The 18,820-nt window shown below is 43.9% G+C and overlaps 1 protein-coding gene across 3 annotated transcripts in view; it reads left to right on the forward strand.

The window, feature by feature from the left end:
• CC2D2A (coiled-coil and C2 domain containing 2A) overlaps positions 1-18,820 on the forward strand; it is a 135,208-nt gene that overhangs the window by 35,121 nt on the left and 81,267 nt on the right. For all 3 annotated transcript variants that reach the window (XM_080795297.1, XM_080795298.1, XM_080795299.1), the window contains 6 exons: positions 1,361-1,459; positions 2,179-2,352; positions 6,883-7,045; positions 10,771-10,907; positions 11,524-11,655; positions 17,957-18,166. In XM_080795297.1, the coding sequence (XP_080651423.1) occupies positions 1,361-1,459; positions 2,179-2,352; positions 6,883-7,045; positions 10,771-10,907; positions 11,524-11,655; positions 17,957-18,166 (915 nt within the window). The remainder of the gene's footprint in view (positions 1-1,360; positions 1,460-2,178; positions 2,353-6,882; positions 7,046-10,770; positions 10,908-11,523; positions 11,656-17,956; positions 18,167-18,820) is intronic.

The raw sequence follows: 18,820 nt of genomic DNA on the forward strand, positions 1-18,820 counted from the left end.
CGTTTATAGCCATGTGATGTAAATGCCAACCAGGGAGATCAAAGACATGTAAAAAGAAAATCAAGAATGTGGTAATGAGACCCACCATGATTGAGCCATAACTGTAAGCATATTTTAGGTGCATTGCTTTACCTGATGCTCAGAACAAGTGGTCTAAGCTGTGAGTGATGGAGTTGGGATTCACAGCCAGCAGGGAGCTCCAGAGCCTGTGGTTTGATACTAAGCTAGACAGAATAGCACCTGATGTGCCTCAGACAATAAGATTCTAGAAAAGAGATTTCATTTTAGGATGGAGGAGTCTGAGAAAAGAAGTAGCTTTGCATGATCTGGAAAAACAGGTAGGATTTGGGAAGGATATGTGAGAGGGGCCTGGTACAAATACACTACATTCCATTTACCCTGATGAAAATTATTTCATGCTGTGACACAGTCTCAGTCCAGATAATAATAACAAAGTTTCCATCACAGGTGGAATAAGTTTGTCCCTTCTTACAATGAGATCTAGATATGCTGTTGGAACAGCCTGGAGTCCCTCAGAAGGAAGGCTTGGCATTTGGATTGTGCTGGGTGGGAAAGGAGAAGTAGCCAGGATCTGGAAGTGGTGGATTAGAAGCAGAGATGAGGACAAAGTGGGAACAACCCTTGGATTGGTCGTCACAGGACAAAGGGAGCCCCCATAATAGGAGTTACCACACTGAGCTATCATAGGCAAAACTCAGCTTCCGTGGGAGGGGGCGGGCAGAAGATCCAGCGGCTCAAGAGGATAGGCCTCGCACCCTGGAGGGTGTATTTCAGATTTATTCATACCCAGGGATTACTGCTTATCTTCGTAAGTTGTTTGGAAATGGTCCTCTGCGAACTAAATGATCTATTGATCTGTAGAAGAAATAGCATTTGTCATTTTATGGTCCTTTGAGTATAAAATTTTATATTTATTTGGTCTTGAGAGAGACAGCTGAGTAAGAAAATATTCAGCAACCTTAACCTTCAAATATATTTGACATTTGTAAGCATTTCATTCCTTAGGAATGATAGTCTGCACCCATGGTCAGAGGTTCTCCCCTTTGAGAGTTAATGCTTATTTTAGAACATCTTTAGTTTCTTGATTTAAATGTTCTGTCTATCCTGAGGCACCTGGGTGCCTTAGTCGGTTGAGCATCCAACTCTTGATTTCAGCTCAGGTCATGATCTCAGAGTCATGAGATCAAGCCCTACATCAGGTTCCATGCTAAGGATGGAGAAACTTCTCCCTCTCCCTCTGCTCCCCCCGTCGCTCGTGCGAGCTCTCTCTCTCAAATAAATAAATAAAACCCTTTTAAAATAATAAATATTCTACTTATCCTTTTTTCTGCTCATATAGGCAGGTGAGGAGGTACAGAAGACTCAACAAGATGATTCCCAAAGTTACTCAAGAGTAAAATTCCGTGATTCTGTACAAAAAATCAAGCCTAAACCCCCGGTGAGAAATCTTGTCTTTTTAAATCATGCATGCTTTAAATCATGTTTTTTGTTGATTTGTTTGTGTTTTTCAAAAATATCCTATGAAAGATGCTTATATACATACCCTGACTCTTATTACTGTGGAATATGCAAGAAAAAAGTATGAGAACTGATTCCTACTTTTAAAATGCTAGAACCAGCAGGACGATTAGAGTACTGCCTGACTGGGTAAAGGGGGCTCATGGAAGGGCAGGAAATGTCAGCAAAAAGACTATTTTTTCAGCTCTGAAGTTGTGGGGAAGAAAGGGAATACCAACTCAAGAAGAATCAAAACAAAAAATGTCATTTTTAAAAAAAAGTTAACAGACCCCTGGATTGCTCATAATTAAACAAAACTATCTCAGCATTGATCTATAAAATAATGAATCTACTTTTTTGGTATTTTACTCATTTTTTCAAAAGCTGTTACTCCTATAAATAATATATTTATGTACCTATGAGAATGTTTGCTAGTTTATAAAAAAGTGACTATGAAAGCTACTTATTCGAGGAAGCCACCACTTGCCTATCGCACATTTAAAGTTTGTGACAGGTCATCTTGTGCCTTCGACAAAGGTAATACGCTCAGGATGCCTAGAACGCGCTCGACGCCACTAACGTCAAGCTGCTGTCAGCGAGCTGTGCCACTCATCTCCACTTCTACAATCTGAAATTCTATCGCTCGCCACTTCTCCTTAGGTTCCACCTGGCTTCCCTTCTGCCGAAGAAGCCTATAACTTCTTCACTTTCAACTTTGATCCCGAACCAGAGGAATCACAAGAAAAACCAAAAGCCAAAACCAGAGCTGGCACGAACCAAAAGGAGGAGGAAGGAGAGGAAGAAGAGCCTCCTGCGCAAGGGGAACACAAAACGGTATTTAACATTACGATGGTAGTGAGGTGAGGGATGATGATGGTGTTAATGACCACGGTGGTGACAATGGTGACGATAATGATGACATCCTCACCAGAAGGAAAGTGGCTGAGGGCAAACCTGCCACCACCACACACAACAGCTCATCCATCCTTTAATGGAAAGCAAAATGAATACTGTGTTCACGTTACTTTCTGTAGCCTTTGATTTTACCCCATAATTTGGATAATAAGGACCTTGATTAAATATGTCTATTTCTTTCTTGTGGAAAAAGAAGAAAAACAGAACAAGGCAGCTTACAGGTTTTTCTTGCTAGATGCCACACAGTGATTCGCATTCATTTCAGATGCAAAATGTTGGCCTCTCCAAGGCAAATGAATCCTCTCTCTCTCTCTCTCTCTCTCTCTCTCTCTCTCTCGTCCCACAGCCTCACAGGTAATTAGCTTTTTGCGCTCCATTCCACACCCAAGCTATGACTCAGACTCTGTAATTATGCATGGCACATGTAAGACAAAAGAAAATATCCCATTAAAAAAAAATTGACAAAGGACTTGAATAGACATATCTCCAAAGAAGATATACAAATGGCCAATAACTACATGAAATAAACTTAACATCACTAAGGGATGCAAATCAAAACCACAATGAGATACCATTTTACACAAATTAGAATGGCTTTTATTAAGGAAGGTAGGTAGGAAGGAAGGAAGAGGAGAGGAGAGGAGATGGGAGGGGAGGGGAGAGGAGAGGAGAGGAACGGAGAAGAGGGAAGGAAGGAAGGAAGGTAGGAAGGGAGATGGGCTGGCAAGGATGTAGAAACATTAGACCCTTGTGCATTGCTGATGGCAACATAAAATGGTACAGCTGCTATGAAAACAGTCTGATCATTCCTCAAAAATTTAAACATGGAATTACTATGTTCCAGCAACTCCATTTCTGGGTATATGCCCAAAAGAATAGAAGCAGGCACTCAAACAGATACTTGTACACTTAACACTGAGAGAAACGTTCTCAATAGCCAAAAGGTAAAAGCAACCGAAATATCCATCAGCAGATGAACAGATAAACAAAATATGATATATACACACAATGGGAAATTTTCCGTGTTAAAAAGGAAAGAAATTCGAGCACCTGGCTTGCTCAGTCAGTAGAACATACAACTCTTGATCTCAGAGTTTGAGCCCTATATTGGGTACAGAGTTTACTTTAAAAAAAAGATTTGGATATTTCAATTATATCTCAATAAAACTGAAAAAATTTTTAAATAAATATTTTTTCTAATTTTTAAAAAGGAAAGAAATTCTAATAGATACAGAAAATACATTTGACAACATTCAGTACTATTCATGATAAAAACTCTTAAATTAGGCATAGAAGAAATGTACCTCAACATAATAAAGGCCATCTGTGACAAAACCACAGCTAACATCATACTCAGTGATGAAAGCTTGAAAGCTTTTTCTCTAAAATCAGGAGCAAGACAATGGTGCTCACTCTCGCCACTCCTATTTCAACATAATACTAGAAGACTTAGCTAGAGCAATCAGGCAAGAAAAAGAAATTAAAGATATCTAAATTGGAAAAAATAAAATTGTCTTTATTTGCAGATGCTTTGATTTTATGTAGAAATAAAACTAGAGACTCAATCAAAAAATTGTTAGATCTAAACAATGTATTCTGCAAAGTTGCAGCATACAAAATTAACATACAAAAATCAGTAGTATGGGGGTACCCAGGTGGCTTAGTTGGTTAAGTGTCTGCCTTCAGCTCAGGTCATGATCCCAGGATCTCAGGATGGAGCCCCACATCAGGATCCCTGCTCAGCAGGGAGTCTGCTTCTCCTTCTCGCTCTCCCTACCCTATGCTCTCTCTCTCTCAAATAAATAAATAAAACCTTTAAAAACAAAATAAAAACAAAAATCAGTAGTGTTTCTTTACAATTACAACAAATTTTCTGAGAAAAAAAATAAAGAAATTGATCCCATTTACAATAGTTTCAAAAATAATCAAATACTTAGGAATAAATTTAACTAAGGTGGTGAAAGACCTGTACTCTGAAAAATGTAAGACCCTGATGAAAGAAGTCAAAGAAGACACAAATGTCAATGTAAAATTATCCCATGTTCATGGATCAGAAGAATTAATATTACTAAAATGTCGATACTGCCAAAAGCCATCTGTAGATTCCATGCAATCTCTATAACGATTTCAATGACCCTCTTTACAGAAGTAGGGAAAAAACTCCTAAAATTTATGTGGAACCACAAGACCCCAAAAGCCGAAGTAATCAAAGTGTGATGCCTCCTGCTTTGTTCTTCTCAGGAGGCGTCACACTTTGATTTCAAGCTATACTATAAAGTTACAGTCGTTGAAACAGCATGGTATTGGCATAAAAACAGACCAATAGGCCAGTGGAACAGAATCAAGAGCCCAGAAGTAAACCCAAGTACATACGGTCAACTGATATTTGACAAGGGAGCCAAAAGTACTCTGTGGAGAAAAGACAGTCTCTTCAGTAAATGGTGCAGAGATAATTGGATATTCACGTGCACAAAAATGAAAGAGGACCCCGATCTTACACCACTCATAAAAAATGAACTCAAAATGGAGTAAAGGCTTAAATGTAAGACCTGAATCCATGAAACTCCTTGGAGGGAGGGGGGGACCTTAGGAAAAATCTCCTTGACATGGGTCCTGGTAATGAGTTTTTGGATATGTTACCTAAACACAAGCAACAAAATCAAAATGTAATTTTTTAGCTAGGTTTATGGAAGCTTGGGAGTACATCAGCTTATTTGATAGTCATTGTTTTACAAGTCAATATTCAGCTTGTTCTGACTCCAGAGGTCTCGTGAGGTTGCAGGCAAGGCGGCCAAGGATGCAGTCAGTTGAAAGCTTGACTGGGTTGGGGTGGTTTTCTTCCAAGGTGGCTTGTTCTCCTGCCCGGCAGGTGCTGGGTTTTGGCAGGAGGCTCAGTTCAGACCTCCCCACAAACTGCTTGAGTGTCCTCCTGACATAATTTCCCCCCAAAGCAAGTGATCCAAAAGAAAGCAAGGACAAAGCCACAGTACCTTTCCTGACCTAGAGTCAGAAGCTACATACCTGCACTCGTATCCCGCTCATTAGAAGTGAGTCACTAAGTGAGGCCCCCACAGAAAGTGGGGAGAACCAGGGTCTGCTTTTTGGAAGGCAGAGCTATCAACAGATCTGTAGGCTTTGAAACCATGACATGAGACATGACGTGTCTCAACAAGCCACCTCTCTTCCCTTTTGCATGGTTTTCCCCTGGAAGCTCTGTGTTCCTAAACCTGCCCTTTGAAATCATGCCCTCCTGTGAAGCCCCTTCCCTGTACTCCATCCCTCTGTCTGCTCAGACCCTTTTCCGGTACTTTCATACTCAAAAGTGGATTTAGTCTTTCTGGCAGAGGTTTTAGATCCTGTGTAGTTCTCCACCTCTGTCTGCAATTTTTCTCCGTCTGTCTCTGCTTACCACAAAACCAAAAGGGGGCCTAAGCAAGGAAAAAAAAAAAATCACACACTGAAATGAGGGCACTTTTCTCTTTTTTCCTTTTTTGAAGTTTTTGGCATTCTGTGTTCTCAGGTTGTGCTGGGAGCTTGGCTACCCCATAGATTTACTTCCCCTTCTCATTGTTTGGTTTATTTGGGGGGAAGTATGAAAAGGCAGGTAGCAAGGTTATCACCTGTGCAGATTTCCCTGGGATTTTAAAGGTTGTTCCTCCTAAATGGGCACCAGGCTTTAATTAAGAAGGAGGAGGAGGAGGAGGAGGAGGAGGAGATAGAGGAAGAAGAGGGGAAGGAGGAGGAGGAGGGGAAGAAGAAGGAGAGAAGTAAGGAGGAGACAGAGAAAGGAAGAAAGAAAAGGAGAAAAAGATCGGGAAATACTCAATTGACGTGCTACAGCTAGCATTTGTGATGATGGACCCAGTGCTTAGAATCTTTACGTGCATCCAATAGCTCCATCCTCACAAAACCCTAAGAGGTAAGCTCTGTTAATGTCCCCATCTTACAGTGGAGAAAACCAAGGATTAGAACGGCTGGTAAGTTCCCCAGCATCCCGCAGGCGATGTGGGTGGGGCTGGGCTGCAGGTGTGGACACGGAGCAGAGTGTGGACACTGCTTACGGCGTCTTGTCCTGGGGTCGGTGCCCTGGGGAAGGTTAACATACCACGTAACTTCTGAGCCCAAGGACTTGAAGTGCATGCAGAAGAATACACACCCTCAGAGCCCAGAGTTGTTGAGATTTCGATTGCTTTGAGCAGCGTATCTCTTCTGACTTCAGCCCATTCTGGTTTTGACATTTTCCAACCACGTGGAAGAGTGAAAACCAAAGAAAACCCGCTTGTGGTGGAACATGAAAGGCCATCGAGTCTTACCCTTGCTTTTAAAAAAAGATACGAGGAAAAGATCACTGTCTTATAAGATACGTTGTTGGATGAGTTTAATGCCATTGTTTTTCTAAGTAGACTTATAATCACAGCACAATTTTTCTTGCTGTTTATTGTAATGCAGGACGAGGAAGAGCTGCTTAGTGCCAAGGATGACGAGGATTTTCTGTTGGGTTTAGACCACACGGCTGAGGATTTCATGGCCGTCAGACCCGCAGAGTATGAAAGTGTCCACATTCGACTGCAGATGGAAAGAGAACTCCTCTTCGTACCCAGCAAGGTGACAGGTACTTGCGTTTTTTGCCTTCCTGCTCGCTTTGGGCATCTTCATTTTCCTTCACGTGAAATACGGCAGGTGTCTGAGGATCTCCAATTTCCACTGCAGATCCCAGTTTCTCATCAAGAAATACCTTCAGATTTAAAAAAAGATAAAGAACATGAGCAAATGCCCATTGAACACTCACTCACTGATGGAATAGCCCAAGAAACACCAAGGTGTTGTGAGGGGTCCCCTCATCAAATTGGCAACCAGTTCTGGGGGCAGAGAGTCTGAGAGAGTCTGAGATTCAGGCTGTGAGAAGGAGAATCTCTCTGTTTCATCCTCTACTCCCTCTCAACCCTGCTAGAACACTTACAGTGACCAGATTTGGGGGGGGGTTCCCCCACACCAACCAATTCTCCAATACTAGCTGGATATTCTACAGTTCAGCTCTGACACTTATACCTGGAGTCAGCACATACCCCACAAGTTAAGGACTCAGTCCCACAAGATTGCCTTCTGCTTAAACACCAATCACAAGTAGTGGGTCCCCACATTACCCATGCTTCTATTTGATTTTGCCACAAATTGGAGGTTCCATAACACCCTCCTCAGGTTTGATAATTTGTTCTAACAGTGCATAGTAGTCAGAGAAACACTTACATTTACTGGTTTATCATATAATAAAAGATACGTGGGCACCTGGGTGGCTTCGTTGGTTAAGCACCTGCCTTCAACTTAGGTCATGATCTCAGGGTCCTGGGATTGAGCCCCATGTCGCTCAGCAGGGAGTCTGGTTCTCCCTCTCCCTCTGCCTGCCATTTCTCCTGCTTGTGCTCTCTCTTGCTCTCAAATAAATTTTAAAAATCTTAAAAAAAGAAAAACAAAAAACAAAAAAACAAGGGTATGAGAGAGAACAGAGCTGAAGAGAGTCATGTGAGAAGGGGTGTGGAGCCCTCTCCAGGGTCCCCACCCTTCCAGCCCCACCATGAGTTCATTGACCAGGAAGTTCTCCAAACCCTACAGCTAGGATTTTTATGGAGTCACAGGAGAGACCAAGTCAGTGCCATTGGTGATTAATGAACCCTGTAGTCCCTGTCCTCTCCCGGAAGTGGGGATAGAGAACAGCACTGGCTGAAAGCCCCAACCCTCTACTCGCATGGCTGGTTCCCCTGTCTGCGGGCACCACCCTGAGACTATCCAGGAGCCCCCAGCCACCAGGCATCTCACTCACATGCAAGAGGACATGATCACATCAGAGATTCTGAGGGAGGTATGAAGCAGATTGGCTGAGGTTCCTCACCTCGGGGACAATGGCCAGGGTACTAGAGCAGGGACCATCCAGTTAACTCCTAGTGACTGCCCCTTGCTTCGTTTCTGCCCTGGGTTTCCCTTTGTTCTTTTTTCCCCTGGAATTTTCTTTCCTCCCGAGAGTACCTGAGGGACCTCCCCAGTTAGTTAGCTGATAGTTCAAGCTTAAAATGGGAGTCCCCCAGGAGAGCCCCTCAGGCTGGGAAGGGGGGCTGCACTCACTTTACCTGGGATTTGGATTTCTTTTCATTTGTCATGTTCTGAGTTCCAGTTAAATGCCAAGCCAAGGATAAATTATTGTTCCATTTCGATAGGTCATTTTGAATCGTGTATGGTTCAAAGTACTGGGATTTGTTGGACATCTCAGGTTTCCTTTTAAAGTAGGTAGCTGGGAAATGTGCCCAGAGGTTACAACTTTGCCGAAACAATAATAGCGAACGCATTCCATGCCCTTCCTCTGCCAGGTTCCTTTCTAAGTACTTGTTGTGTATAAACCCACCTGGCTCCACACCAGGGCTGGACAAAGGTTCTTTCTCACACCCATTTTACAGATGAAAAAGCAGAAGCCCAGAGAAGTTAGGGAACTAGTCTGAGACCACAAAGCTAGTGAGGGGAGGGAAGGCGGGTCTCTGACCTGAGGCCAGCCACAAAAGCCACACACCAGGCACAATGTGTCCTGATGCTCCTTGGGGGTTTGGAGAAATGCATGGGCAGCAGCCTTGGCCAAGGAGGAGTGCCGTCTCTTTGTGTTTGTGCTCAGAGGACTCCCTGCCAGGCCTGTCCCTGGAGCCTCCCTGGGCTGGGAGGGGAGGTTAGACCCCAGGGGCTGGCTCAGACGAGGGGCGGGGGTGGGAGAGGAGTATGTGGAATTGGCTGTGGGAGCACCAGCGGCACCTGGCACCTGCTCTGAGTGGGGAATCTCTGCTCCAGTCCAGAGGGGAGGCAACCCCTGGCCTAGCAAACAGGAGGTGGGGAGCCACGCTGCCCCAGCTCCTCCTCCTCGAGGAATGACCTTGAGCGAGCTCCTCCATTTTCAGTGCCTCACCAGAAAACAGGAGGAACTGAAATGATCCTAGGACATGACTCCAGGTGTTTCTTCTTCCTTTGAGCATGGAGGAAATTGCCTGAGTGAAGCCCTTGTGTTGTGACCAGCACATAGCAGGGGATCAAGAGTAATAATGTTTTTGTCACTGGGTCCGTTCTTGTCACTGCTTGAAGAATAGTGGACAAAGCAGAGTGCATTCGCCCCGGGGACGTGGGAAGCAGATGTCAAGGCTTCTGTTGGCACATATTTTTAATCTCATCCTTTCCTGATTTAACTTTCTGTGTATGATAGCATGTCCACATGTAAGCATACATAGAGTGAGAGTAGGCAGAAACCTTTCCATGAAAACCTTCGAAAACCTCTCTGTTGGTGCCGGGCAGCTGCCTAGCCATGTGAATGGAGGGCTGGGAGCAGACCCCCATGTTTGCTCACGTTTGCCCCCATTGTCTCAGGATTCTGAGGTCGCTTTTTCCAAGAACACTGGCATTAGCTGTTTTGCGTGGGTGAGTTTGGGAAGCAGAGTGTGCAAAGGGCCACATGCAGGAAAATTAGCCGATTCAGGGATTTGGCAAGATTCAGAATGAGATAATTATAAACAAGAGACTCTCCACCTTTCCTCATTAACTCCCAAATTACCTCCGGACACTCACAGGTCCCCTGGCTTCTTCTCTTATTTTCTCCTCTGGCCTATTCTGCCCAGGCAGGCCCAGGGATCTTTCCAGAACTGAAAATCTGCTAGGTCACTCCCCGGGTGGAGCCTTCAGGGGTCCATCCCCTGACCAAAACTCAAGCTGCTGATGACTGGAAGGGCCTTCCATCCGCCCTGCCCCTGCTCGCCACCCCACAGCGCCCAGTGTTACCCCACTCTTTGGGCCACACCATGCCCTTGGGGGAGGGGGGCTACACTACCCCAGGCTCCATCCCTCTCAACCTTCACGAGTCAGTGCAGATGCAAGGCCCCCTGAGAAAAGCCTCCCTCCCTGCTCTGTCTCCTTTATCCTCTTTTTAACTTTTTAACTTACACAGCACTTTCTCTTACTTTACCTCCTTTAATTCTCCCGAGAACCCAGGGAATAGATAGAATCATCCCTTCTGTACAGAAGGAAAGGTTCCAAGCCATGCCTGGCCCAGGTGCGTTGGGCGGGCAAGCGAGCCGAGCAGGCCCTGGGATGTGAACACCGCCCTCCCCGTCGCAGGCCCCATGGGTGAGCGGCGCGCGGAGTCCTGTCACCGTTCCACAGCATGCTATGACAGGGGAACACCTTCCTCTTGTCCTTGGTCCTTGAGAATTAAGATGGGGCCTTTGCCGCTTCCGGGAATACAAATGCAATTTCCGGTGTGGTTTGAAATGTGTAGGCTGGCACTCATGTTGCGGTGTTTGTTTATGTACTCTCTAGTGCCGACGTATAAAAAGCTTCCCGAGAACGTGCAGCCCAGATTTCTGGAAGACGAAGGCCTTTATATTGGGGCAAGACCGGAGGTGCCCCGCGCCTGTCAGAACACCATGGAGAACAGGCTGCTGACGCAGGAGCCCGTAAGCCGCCCTGTCCCCCCTGTAGCCCCCGGGCGTGTCTCGGGTCAGAGCAGCTTCTTGCCGTCCAGGGCAGTCACCACACCCTCATGCTCATGCCCTCCTGTCTACAGACAGTGGTTCAATTTTTTTTTCTTTTAATTTGTCTCCTAGTACATTTGGTGATCCTCAGACCACACACCCTCTCCGCTGCCCAAAAAGCCCATCTTCTACGGGCCAGGCTTGGGATTCTCCTGCTGAGTCAGATGTCGGTGACTTTTGCACAATGCACAATGTTTAATTCTCCATAGATGGAACGTTCACAATTGTTTTTCTCCTATGGTTTTTTCCTCTAATTTTTAATGACTAGAAAATACTTGTTTTAAGCACTCCTATAAGCTTTTCGTTATGGTTTTTTTGGAGGGGAGTGAGGATTATATCTTCAATTAGTTGTGCAGGGGTGTTAGTGAAGACTCAGTTGCTAATGGAAATGAGGCTTTTAAAGATCTAGTCGGGACAGAGGAAGGTGCGTGAAAGGTGTATGTCAACCCAGAGTTTTCTGGCAACTGTTGTTTATTTTGTAAACCATTTTCTCTCCAGTTAAAAGAAAATGGTGTTCTTGCCTCTGTTTGATCTGCAGGGAAGGAAGTGGTTTGGAGATGACGGGAGAATCCTGGCACTGCCCAACCCCACCAAGGCGTTTCCTTCCAGACCACCAATACTGACACAGCCGCAAGACGTAAAGGCAGAACTTGAAACACTGTATAAAAAGGTAAGACCAACTCCTCATTTTCAAGACATGAAGGTGCTTCGCAGTGCTTTGCTCTTCCAGTAGCTTGGGGTACTAAATTCATAACATTCTACCTTGGTTGTTGTTTTGTTTTTTAAGTTCACTACCTTACATACAAGGAACAAACAGCAGGTGTGTTATGTAAAAGCCAGTCTGCTCTGCTCACCTAATCCTCTCTTTTATTTATTTATTTGTTTATTTGACAGAGAGACACACAGTGAGAGAAGGAACACAAACAGGGGGAGTGGGAGAGGGAGAAGCAGGCTTCCCACCAAGCAGGGAGCCCCATGGGGGCTTGATCCCAGGACCCTGAGATCGTGACCTGACCCAAAGGCAGAGGCCTTTTTTTTTTTTTGGAATTTTTTTTTTAAGATTTTATTTATTTATTTGACAGAGAGAGATCACAAGTAGGCAGAGAGTCAGGCAGAGAGAGAGAGGAGGAAGCAGGCTTCCCACTGAGCGGAGAGGCCGATGCGGGGCTCCGTCCCAGGACCCTGAGATCATGACCTGAGCCGAAATCAAGAGTCGGCTGTTTAACTGACAGAGCCATCCAGGTTCCCCCAGCTGGAGATTTTCTATCCTTGAAAATCCTTTTTACTGTGTTTTCCTACGGTCTGGTACCAAACTGCCTGCTGTAAGTCCAGGCACTAACACTCATGAGGCAAACTCTGTGTTGTCATCTCTCTGTGTTGCAATTTCTTCATCTGTAAAATGGACATAATAATAGCACCTACCTCCTGGGATAGTTGTGCAGATGGGTGGAGTTCGTACATTCGAGAGCTTGGAACCAAGCTCAGTAGGTGCTGACTAGTGTTCAACAGACGCAGTTGCCTGCCTTAGTGTTTAATTATATTGCTTTTCCTTTCCTGAGCTGCTGAGAAAAGATCACCTCCTTCTGAAACCCAGGAAATTTTTTATTTGTAATATTTCAACACAGATAAAGTGAAACAGAATGAGGGGATTTAATGATCATTCTGGAAAGCAGGGTGCCCAACAGAGAAAACACAGGTGCAAGTTGGAGCATCTGAGCTGTCTTGTCAACAACTATTGTGCAACTTTGGGTGGGTCCCTTTACCTCTGTGCCCATTTCCTGGGTTGAAAAATGGAGCAATAATAATCTTCTCTACCTCAGAGGAGCATTGTGGGTATTAAGGTGATGTCACTGTATCCCACTTTTTCTTAAATTGTGAATTTCTATGAAATTTTATTATTACAGACAAGTATTAATGAGTGGCTACTTTGGGGCACCTGGGTGGCTCAGTCAGTTAAGCATCTGCCTTTGGCTTATCCAAGGGTCCTGGGATCAAGTCCCACATCGGGCTCCCTGCTAGCGGGAAGCCAGCTCCTCCCTCTTCCACTCCCCCTGCTTGTGTTCTCTCTCTCACTGTGTCTCTCTCTGCCAAATAAATAAAATCTTAAAAAAAAAAAAAAAGTGCCTACTTTGCACAGAAACACGATCATGGGAGTAGATGATCACAAAACAAGCATAAACCCAAGTCACAGTCCATGAGGGATTTGTCATCTGTTTGCTTACATGACAGACACATGATATAATTAGTGATCAAGACAATCATCCCCTTGTGCACATATCCAGTAGTACATCAGTCTTCCTTCACCTTCCATCTGTTTCAGCAGGATACACTGATATAATGAGGCACTAAATTATGAGTTGCAGTGAGAAAACAGAAGAGTAAGTGCTATGTTGAGTTGGGTATTAAGGGAGCCAATTAATCTTATCTGTCTGCTTTGGAAGTTGTGAGCTAGTTGGGAAATACATGGGGGTCATAGAGGGATGCAGAGATCCGTCTCCCTAAGGGTAAAACTGGACAGCAGAAGGCTACTGGAATGCAAGACCAGATGAGCTTCCTGCTCCAAATCCCATGAATTCCGCTCCCGTCTAGACACAGCCCTGGTGAGTTCACCATGAGGAGTGCTGAGGAGGGCCAGTAAGCAGGTTCTCAGGAGAGAGCTAAGAAAGGGCAGCAGAGAACCCGGATCAATGGCTCTCGGGCTTCAGCTGGCTCTCTAGTCATGTTCTTCCTTCCCTCTGGGGAAGGAGCCATGAGGATGAGACATGCGGAGAGAAGCAGGGTGGTTTTCTCCCAATGCCTATGAGAGGAGAGATCTTCCCATCTTGCGTACAGAAATGAGGAAGGAGAGAAGGAGGATGTCCCACTCTTTGGGTCTGGTCATCCAGCATCACAGAGCAAAAAAATTAAGAGAGAAAAGCCAAAGGGACTAGAGACTCCCAAGGTCATTTCCCAGAGGGTCAGGCTTTGGATCTAGCAAAGTGGGAAGAATATATCTGAGTGTATGGGAAGGATGCAGAAGGGTTTAAATTAGAGGGAGGGGATAATATTCTCTTTGCATGTTCCCCCTTTCCATGTGACCTATTACCTTCACTGTGGACTTACACACCTCAGTCTTTTTTGAGGAATGTGGTTGTGGAAACTTCCAGTGATTCAAAACATAATGCATCTCTTTCTGGATTCGTTTTTTCACAATTTTATTTCTTTACTAACTTTTACATTTTCCTACATTTATTCAGATCTGTCCAATGTCAAAACCCATGTTTTTTCCACTGTTCCATGTAAGAGGCTTGCCTTTAAGAAAAAAATATTAAATGCATATGACCTATATTTTTAGTCTTATATCTAAACAGACTTTCCATCTGGAAGTTTTGACATGATGCAGGAACACAGAAGGTGATAAACGGGCAAGAGGGCTTCACTGATAACTTATTAATGCATCTCCCCCCCCCCCACTAACCCCCACTAACCTGAAAACGACTAAAGGCAAAGATGGGGTTTTCTTCTTCTTTTAACTGTAGCACTGAGTAGTAGGAGGCTGGCACATAGGGACACCTCAATCGAAGTACAAACTGAATGTTATTAAAATGATTCAGCTGAGTTGAATGTCTCTAGAAGAAACTCCTTCCTTATTCCTCTCTTCAGCTGTCTCTCCTGCAGAACAGTGGCTTTCCTGGGCTCTGGCATAACCCTGGCATCCTAGTGACAGAAAACCAAGTTAGTGTTCTGGATCAGGAGTTGGCAATTCCCTGGGCCATTAATGCTGAATTTATGCCTCAGAGCTCTCAGGCCCAAAGCTAACCCAGCAGGACTGACCAAACCCATCCCTCATCAGTAGTTCATTAAAGTGGAATATTCTACTCTTCCAAAATTAAGACCTTTGTGAAAGACCATTAAAAATAAAGGAATATAAAAAAGAGTCCATATCGTGCAAAGAACAAAGTTAGACGTCAAATGAGAAAGAATGCAATTGAATACCTCTTAAGAAGGAACTATTCCAAAACTTAAAAAATAAAAATGCCAAGGGGACATTGAACATCAGACATAAACAATATAAAATGCAGTTCACCTAATCCTAATGTCAAAGTAGGGTCAGGGTTGTTGAAAGCAATCCCAATAGCTTCCCTCCTGCCTCCCTTCCTCCTTCCCTCCCTTCCTGCCTCCTCCGTTCCTTCCTTCCTTCCATATTTCCTTCCTTCCTTCTTTTATTTTTATTCTTCCCATCCTTAACGGAAAGTCCACTATATTCTCAGTTGTCCTAAACTCAGAAAGTATAGAGGTAGTAATATTCAAATATGGCCTTAGACTGTCCCTAGTATACAGGTAGACAGAAATGTCAAGTGTTGCAAATTCTGTCAGGGGGCACCTGGCTGGCTCAGTCTATAGAGCATGTGACTCGTGATCTCAAGGTCATGAGTTTGAGCACCACGTTGGGCACAGTCTACATTTTTTAAAAAAATTAAAGATTCTGTGATTAGAAGTTGGCATGACATTCCTGGTAGGCATATGTGTAGGAGCCTCCCCTTCATGAAACTGCTTACCATTTTGAGGAATTTACCGACTCCAACCTCCTTGTTAATTACCACTTGGTAAGATTACCTCTTCCCTCTACTACTTTCTACTACTTCCTTCACCTACTATGTTATAAGCACTGCATGGACCAGCACTCTTTGGTTTGCAAATGATAAAAACTAAAGCAAATCAGCTTAAGTAAAGAGAGAATTTGGTGGTCCATAAAACTGGGAGGGACCTGGAGATAAATCATAAAAATGAAGGAGGGACTTTGGGAACCAGGACTTTGGTGGCTCGCTCTCTCTCTGCCTCTCTTTTCCCTGGTTCTCCTTGAATGTTGACTAGTTTCATTCCCTCTGATTGCTGACAGACCAGGATTCTCCATGTGTTAGGAGACATGACCCCTGATAATCTAAGCTTAACAACACCAGGGGAAAGGACTCTATCTTTTTCTCCTAGATTCACATTATCCATAGCAAGGACAAACTGGTCAGTTGTGAGACTTGTGACCCTCACCTCACACCCAGAAGACGGGAATGAGAAAGCTTCCAGAGAAGACCAGAACAACAGCCACAAAATCTGTAGCAGGCTCTGGACTGGATTCACACTCTGTTCCTGTTATTTTCCCAGGCCAAATATAGAGACTTGTATTTTAATCCCAGCAATGATTATTCTTTTTCTATACGACTCTTATTTTTTTAATTTTTTAAAGGTTTATTTATTTTATAGAGAGAATACGTGAGCAAGGGGAGGAGTGGAGGGAGGAGAGAGAAGAGAGAGAAGCAGACTCCCTGCTGAGCACAGGACCCAATCAGGGGCTTGATCCCAGGATCCCAAGATCACAACCTGAGCCAAAACCAAGTGTCGGTTGCTCAACTGACTGAGCCACCCAGGCACCCCTCTACAGCTTTTAAATTTCTTTCTCCATTGGCATGCATCTCCACACACGCCAAGACCATCAGCAGATAATCCATTTGCATCACCTCTGGTAGTTTTGGGTTTTGGTTTTCAATTGAAAAATGAAGAATCAAATCAATTTCAAGATTAAAATAATATGTTCTATAAATATCATTTATTCTTAGAAGAAATTATTTCCACTATTTTCATGATCATTCTCAGTATATAGTAAAAGAAAATAAATTTAACAAAAAGAGAAACAAGGAACCGTCTTTATCTCTTATAGGAAGAGAGTTAGGCTCTTTTGAGCAGTCTAGCCCAGTGACTACAATGGTCCTAGAAGCTTTTTTTCTGTGGTTGAGCTGAGCCTAATTAGGGCAGAGATCACCAGCAATCATTTGACCATGGGCTAATGCAGATGTGGGGAAGGGGAAATGAAGTCCAGGTGCCCTAGGTAACATTTCAGGTAAATTGGACCACACTACCCACATTACTTACTCATACCAAGAAGAGTACAAGATGGAACCTGAGAGCCACACCCTGAATGACCTCATAACTCTGGAACCCCATGGCAAGAGGAAAGGCAAGAACCAGCAGGAGCAGAGCAATTAGAAAGGAATTTTCTATTAAGTCTATAGAATGCTGTTTAGTTGTACATGTCTTTGTGAGGTGGAAATTTTGTAATTAATCTCAGCAGTCTGGGTAATCATAAGACACATAGTGGCCACATGCAGGTGAAAAACTTCTAACATAGGGCGCCTGGGTGGCTCAGTTGGTTTTATGTCCAACTCTTGATTTTGGCTCAGGTCATGATGTCAGGGTCGTGGGACTGAGCCCTGTGGGATGCTGGGCGTGGAGCCTGCTTGGAATTCTGTCCTTCTCCTTCTTCCCAACACCAATCCCCGCTCACTCTCTCTTAAAAATTAAAAAAATAAAATAAAATAAGCTTCTAACACAAATGTGGGTTATAATTGAATACTCTACTCTTATCCGGACGAAAGAGAAAAGAAATTATGCCCTCCATTGTGGCAGTCTGAAGTATAAGGATATTAACGATCAGAACTGGAGCTTTTATAAGACATGAAATAACAGTGGAATATGATCCCAGCAGAGATGGTCTTCCCTCCCTATAAATGGAAATAGAGACTCAACTCAGCATATTCTGGAAGGTACTGAGATAGAGTCAGTCCCTTCCTATTCAAGCCTACCATTTGTAAACACCTCCTGGTTTTAACAAGGACATTTTTTTAAGCAAAAAGTCTCTTGGTCTTCTCATCAAAGACAGATTGAATGTTATAGGAGAAGACACATTATTTTATTAAAGTAAATGAAGATACACTGTGTTGAAGTCCCACAGGAAATCATAAGTCCTAAGTATACATTAATAGTCTACTGATCTGGGGGAAGGTGGGAAAAATGAAACAAAATGGCTAAAAAGAAATAAACTCATATATTCCCACTTGTGGGTCCTGGTGCAACTGGCTGTTGTCCCATTGCACATTAACTTGTCATTATCCAGTGAGTGCTTTAACTGAGGTCCCCCCATACTCTGTTCTCTTTAACAGGCAGTAAAATATGTCCACAGAAGTCAACACATGATTGGATCTGGGGACTCCCCTGGAAATTTCCAACTGGACATTGATATTTCAGGGTTAATCTTCACTCATCATCCTTGTTTTAGCCGAGAGCATGTTTTGGCAGCCAAGCTGGCCCAATTATACGACCAGTACCTTGCAAGACACCAGAGAAACAAGGCAAAATTCCTCACTGATAAGGTACATTCTTCCATTCTTACTGCTGATGGGATTGGTGCTTCTGATGAGCCCAAGCCACAAAAACACCAGCCTGCAGCAAATGTTCATGCACCCCTTACACATGCCCCCTCAGCCTACGATGGATGGTAGATTGTTCTATCTGCAAGCAAACGGAAGGCTATGACAATGTACATTTCATATGTGCAAATTCAGTGGCTCACACTTGGCTTAAGGAGAAAGGTTTGTGCAAATGGTGCAAGTAGTCTCACCTACAAGGGAGTGTGGGCTTTTAATGGAAGACACATAGCTGTGTCTTGCTTGCATGACCTCAGATGCTGAGACTATGCATGGCTTGAGAATCTCTCAGTCTTTAAAGGTGTTCTCATCTTGACGTGTAATTTGCTATAATGTGGTACCCAAACACGAGTCAGTTGTCTCCAATGATGCTCAAAGAAATGGCACTTACTTCCAATGTGACACCATCCCATGGGATTTTCTTGAGTAATTTTGACTGTGGGCAATTTTAGTCCCACACCCTGACTTTAAAACCTACTGGCCCAAACAAGGGATAATGCCACATTACCTCTTTTTGAGTCTATAGGTTTATGATCTGTTCCCAAAAATATCCCTGTATATCCAGGACCCAGAAAGAGCCACTGTTAGCCTTGAAAGAAA

This window comes from Martes martes (genome assembly GCF_963455335.1).
Source record: "Martes martes genome assembly, chromosome: 2".
NCBI classification, from domain to species: Eukaryota; Metazoa; Chordata; class Mammalia; order Carnivora; family Mustelidae; genus Martes; species Martes martes.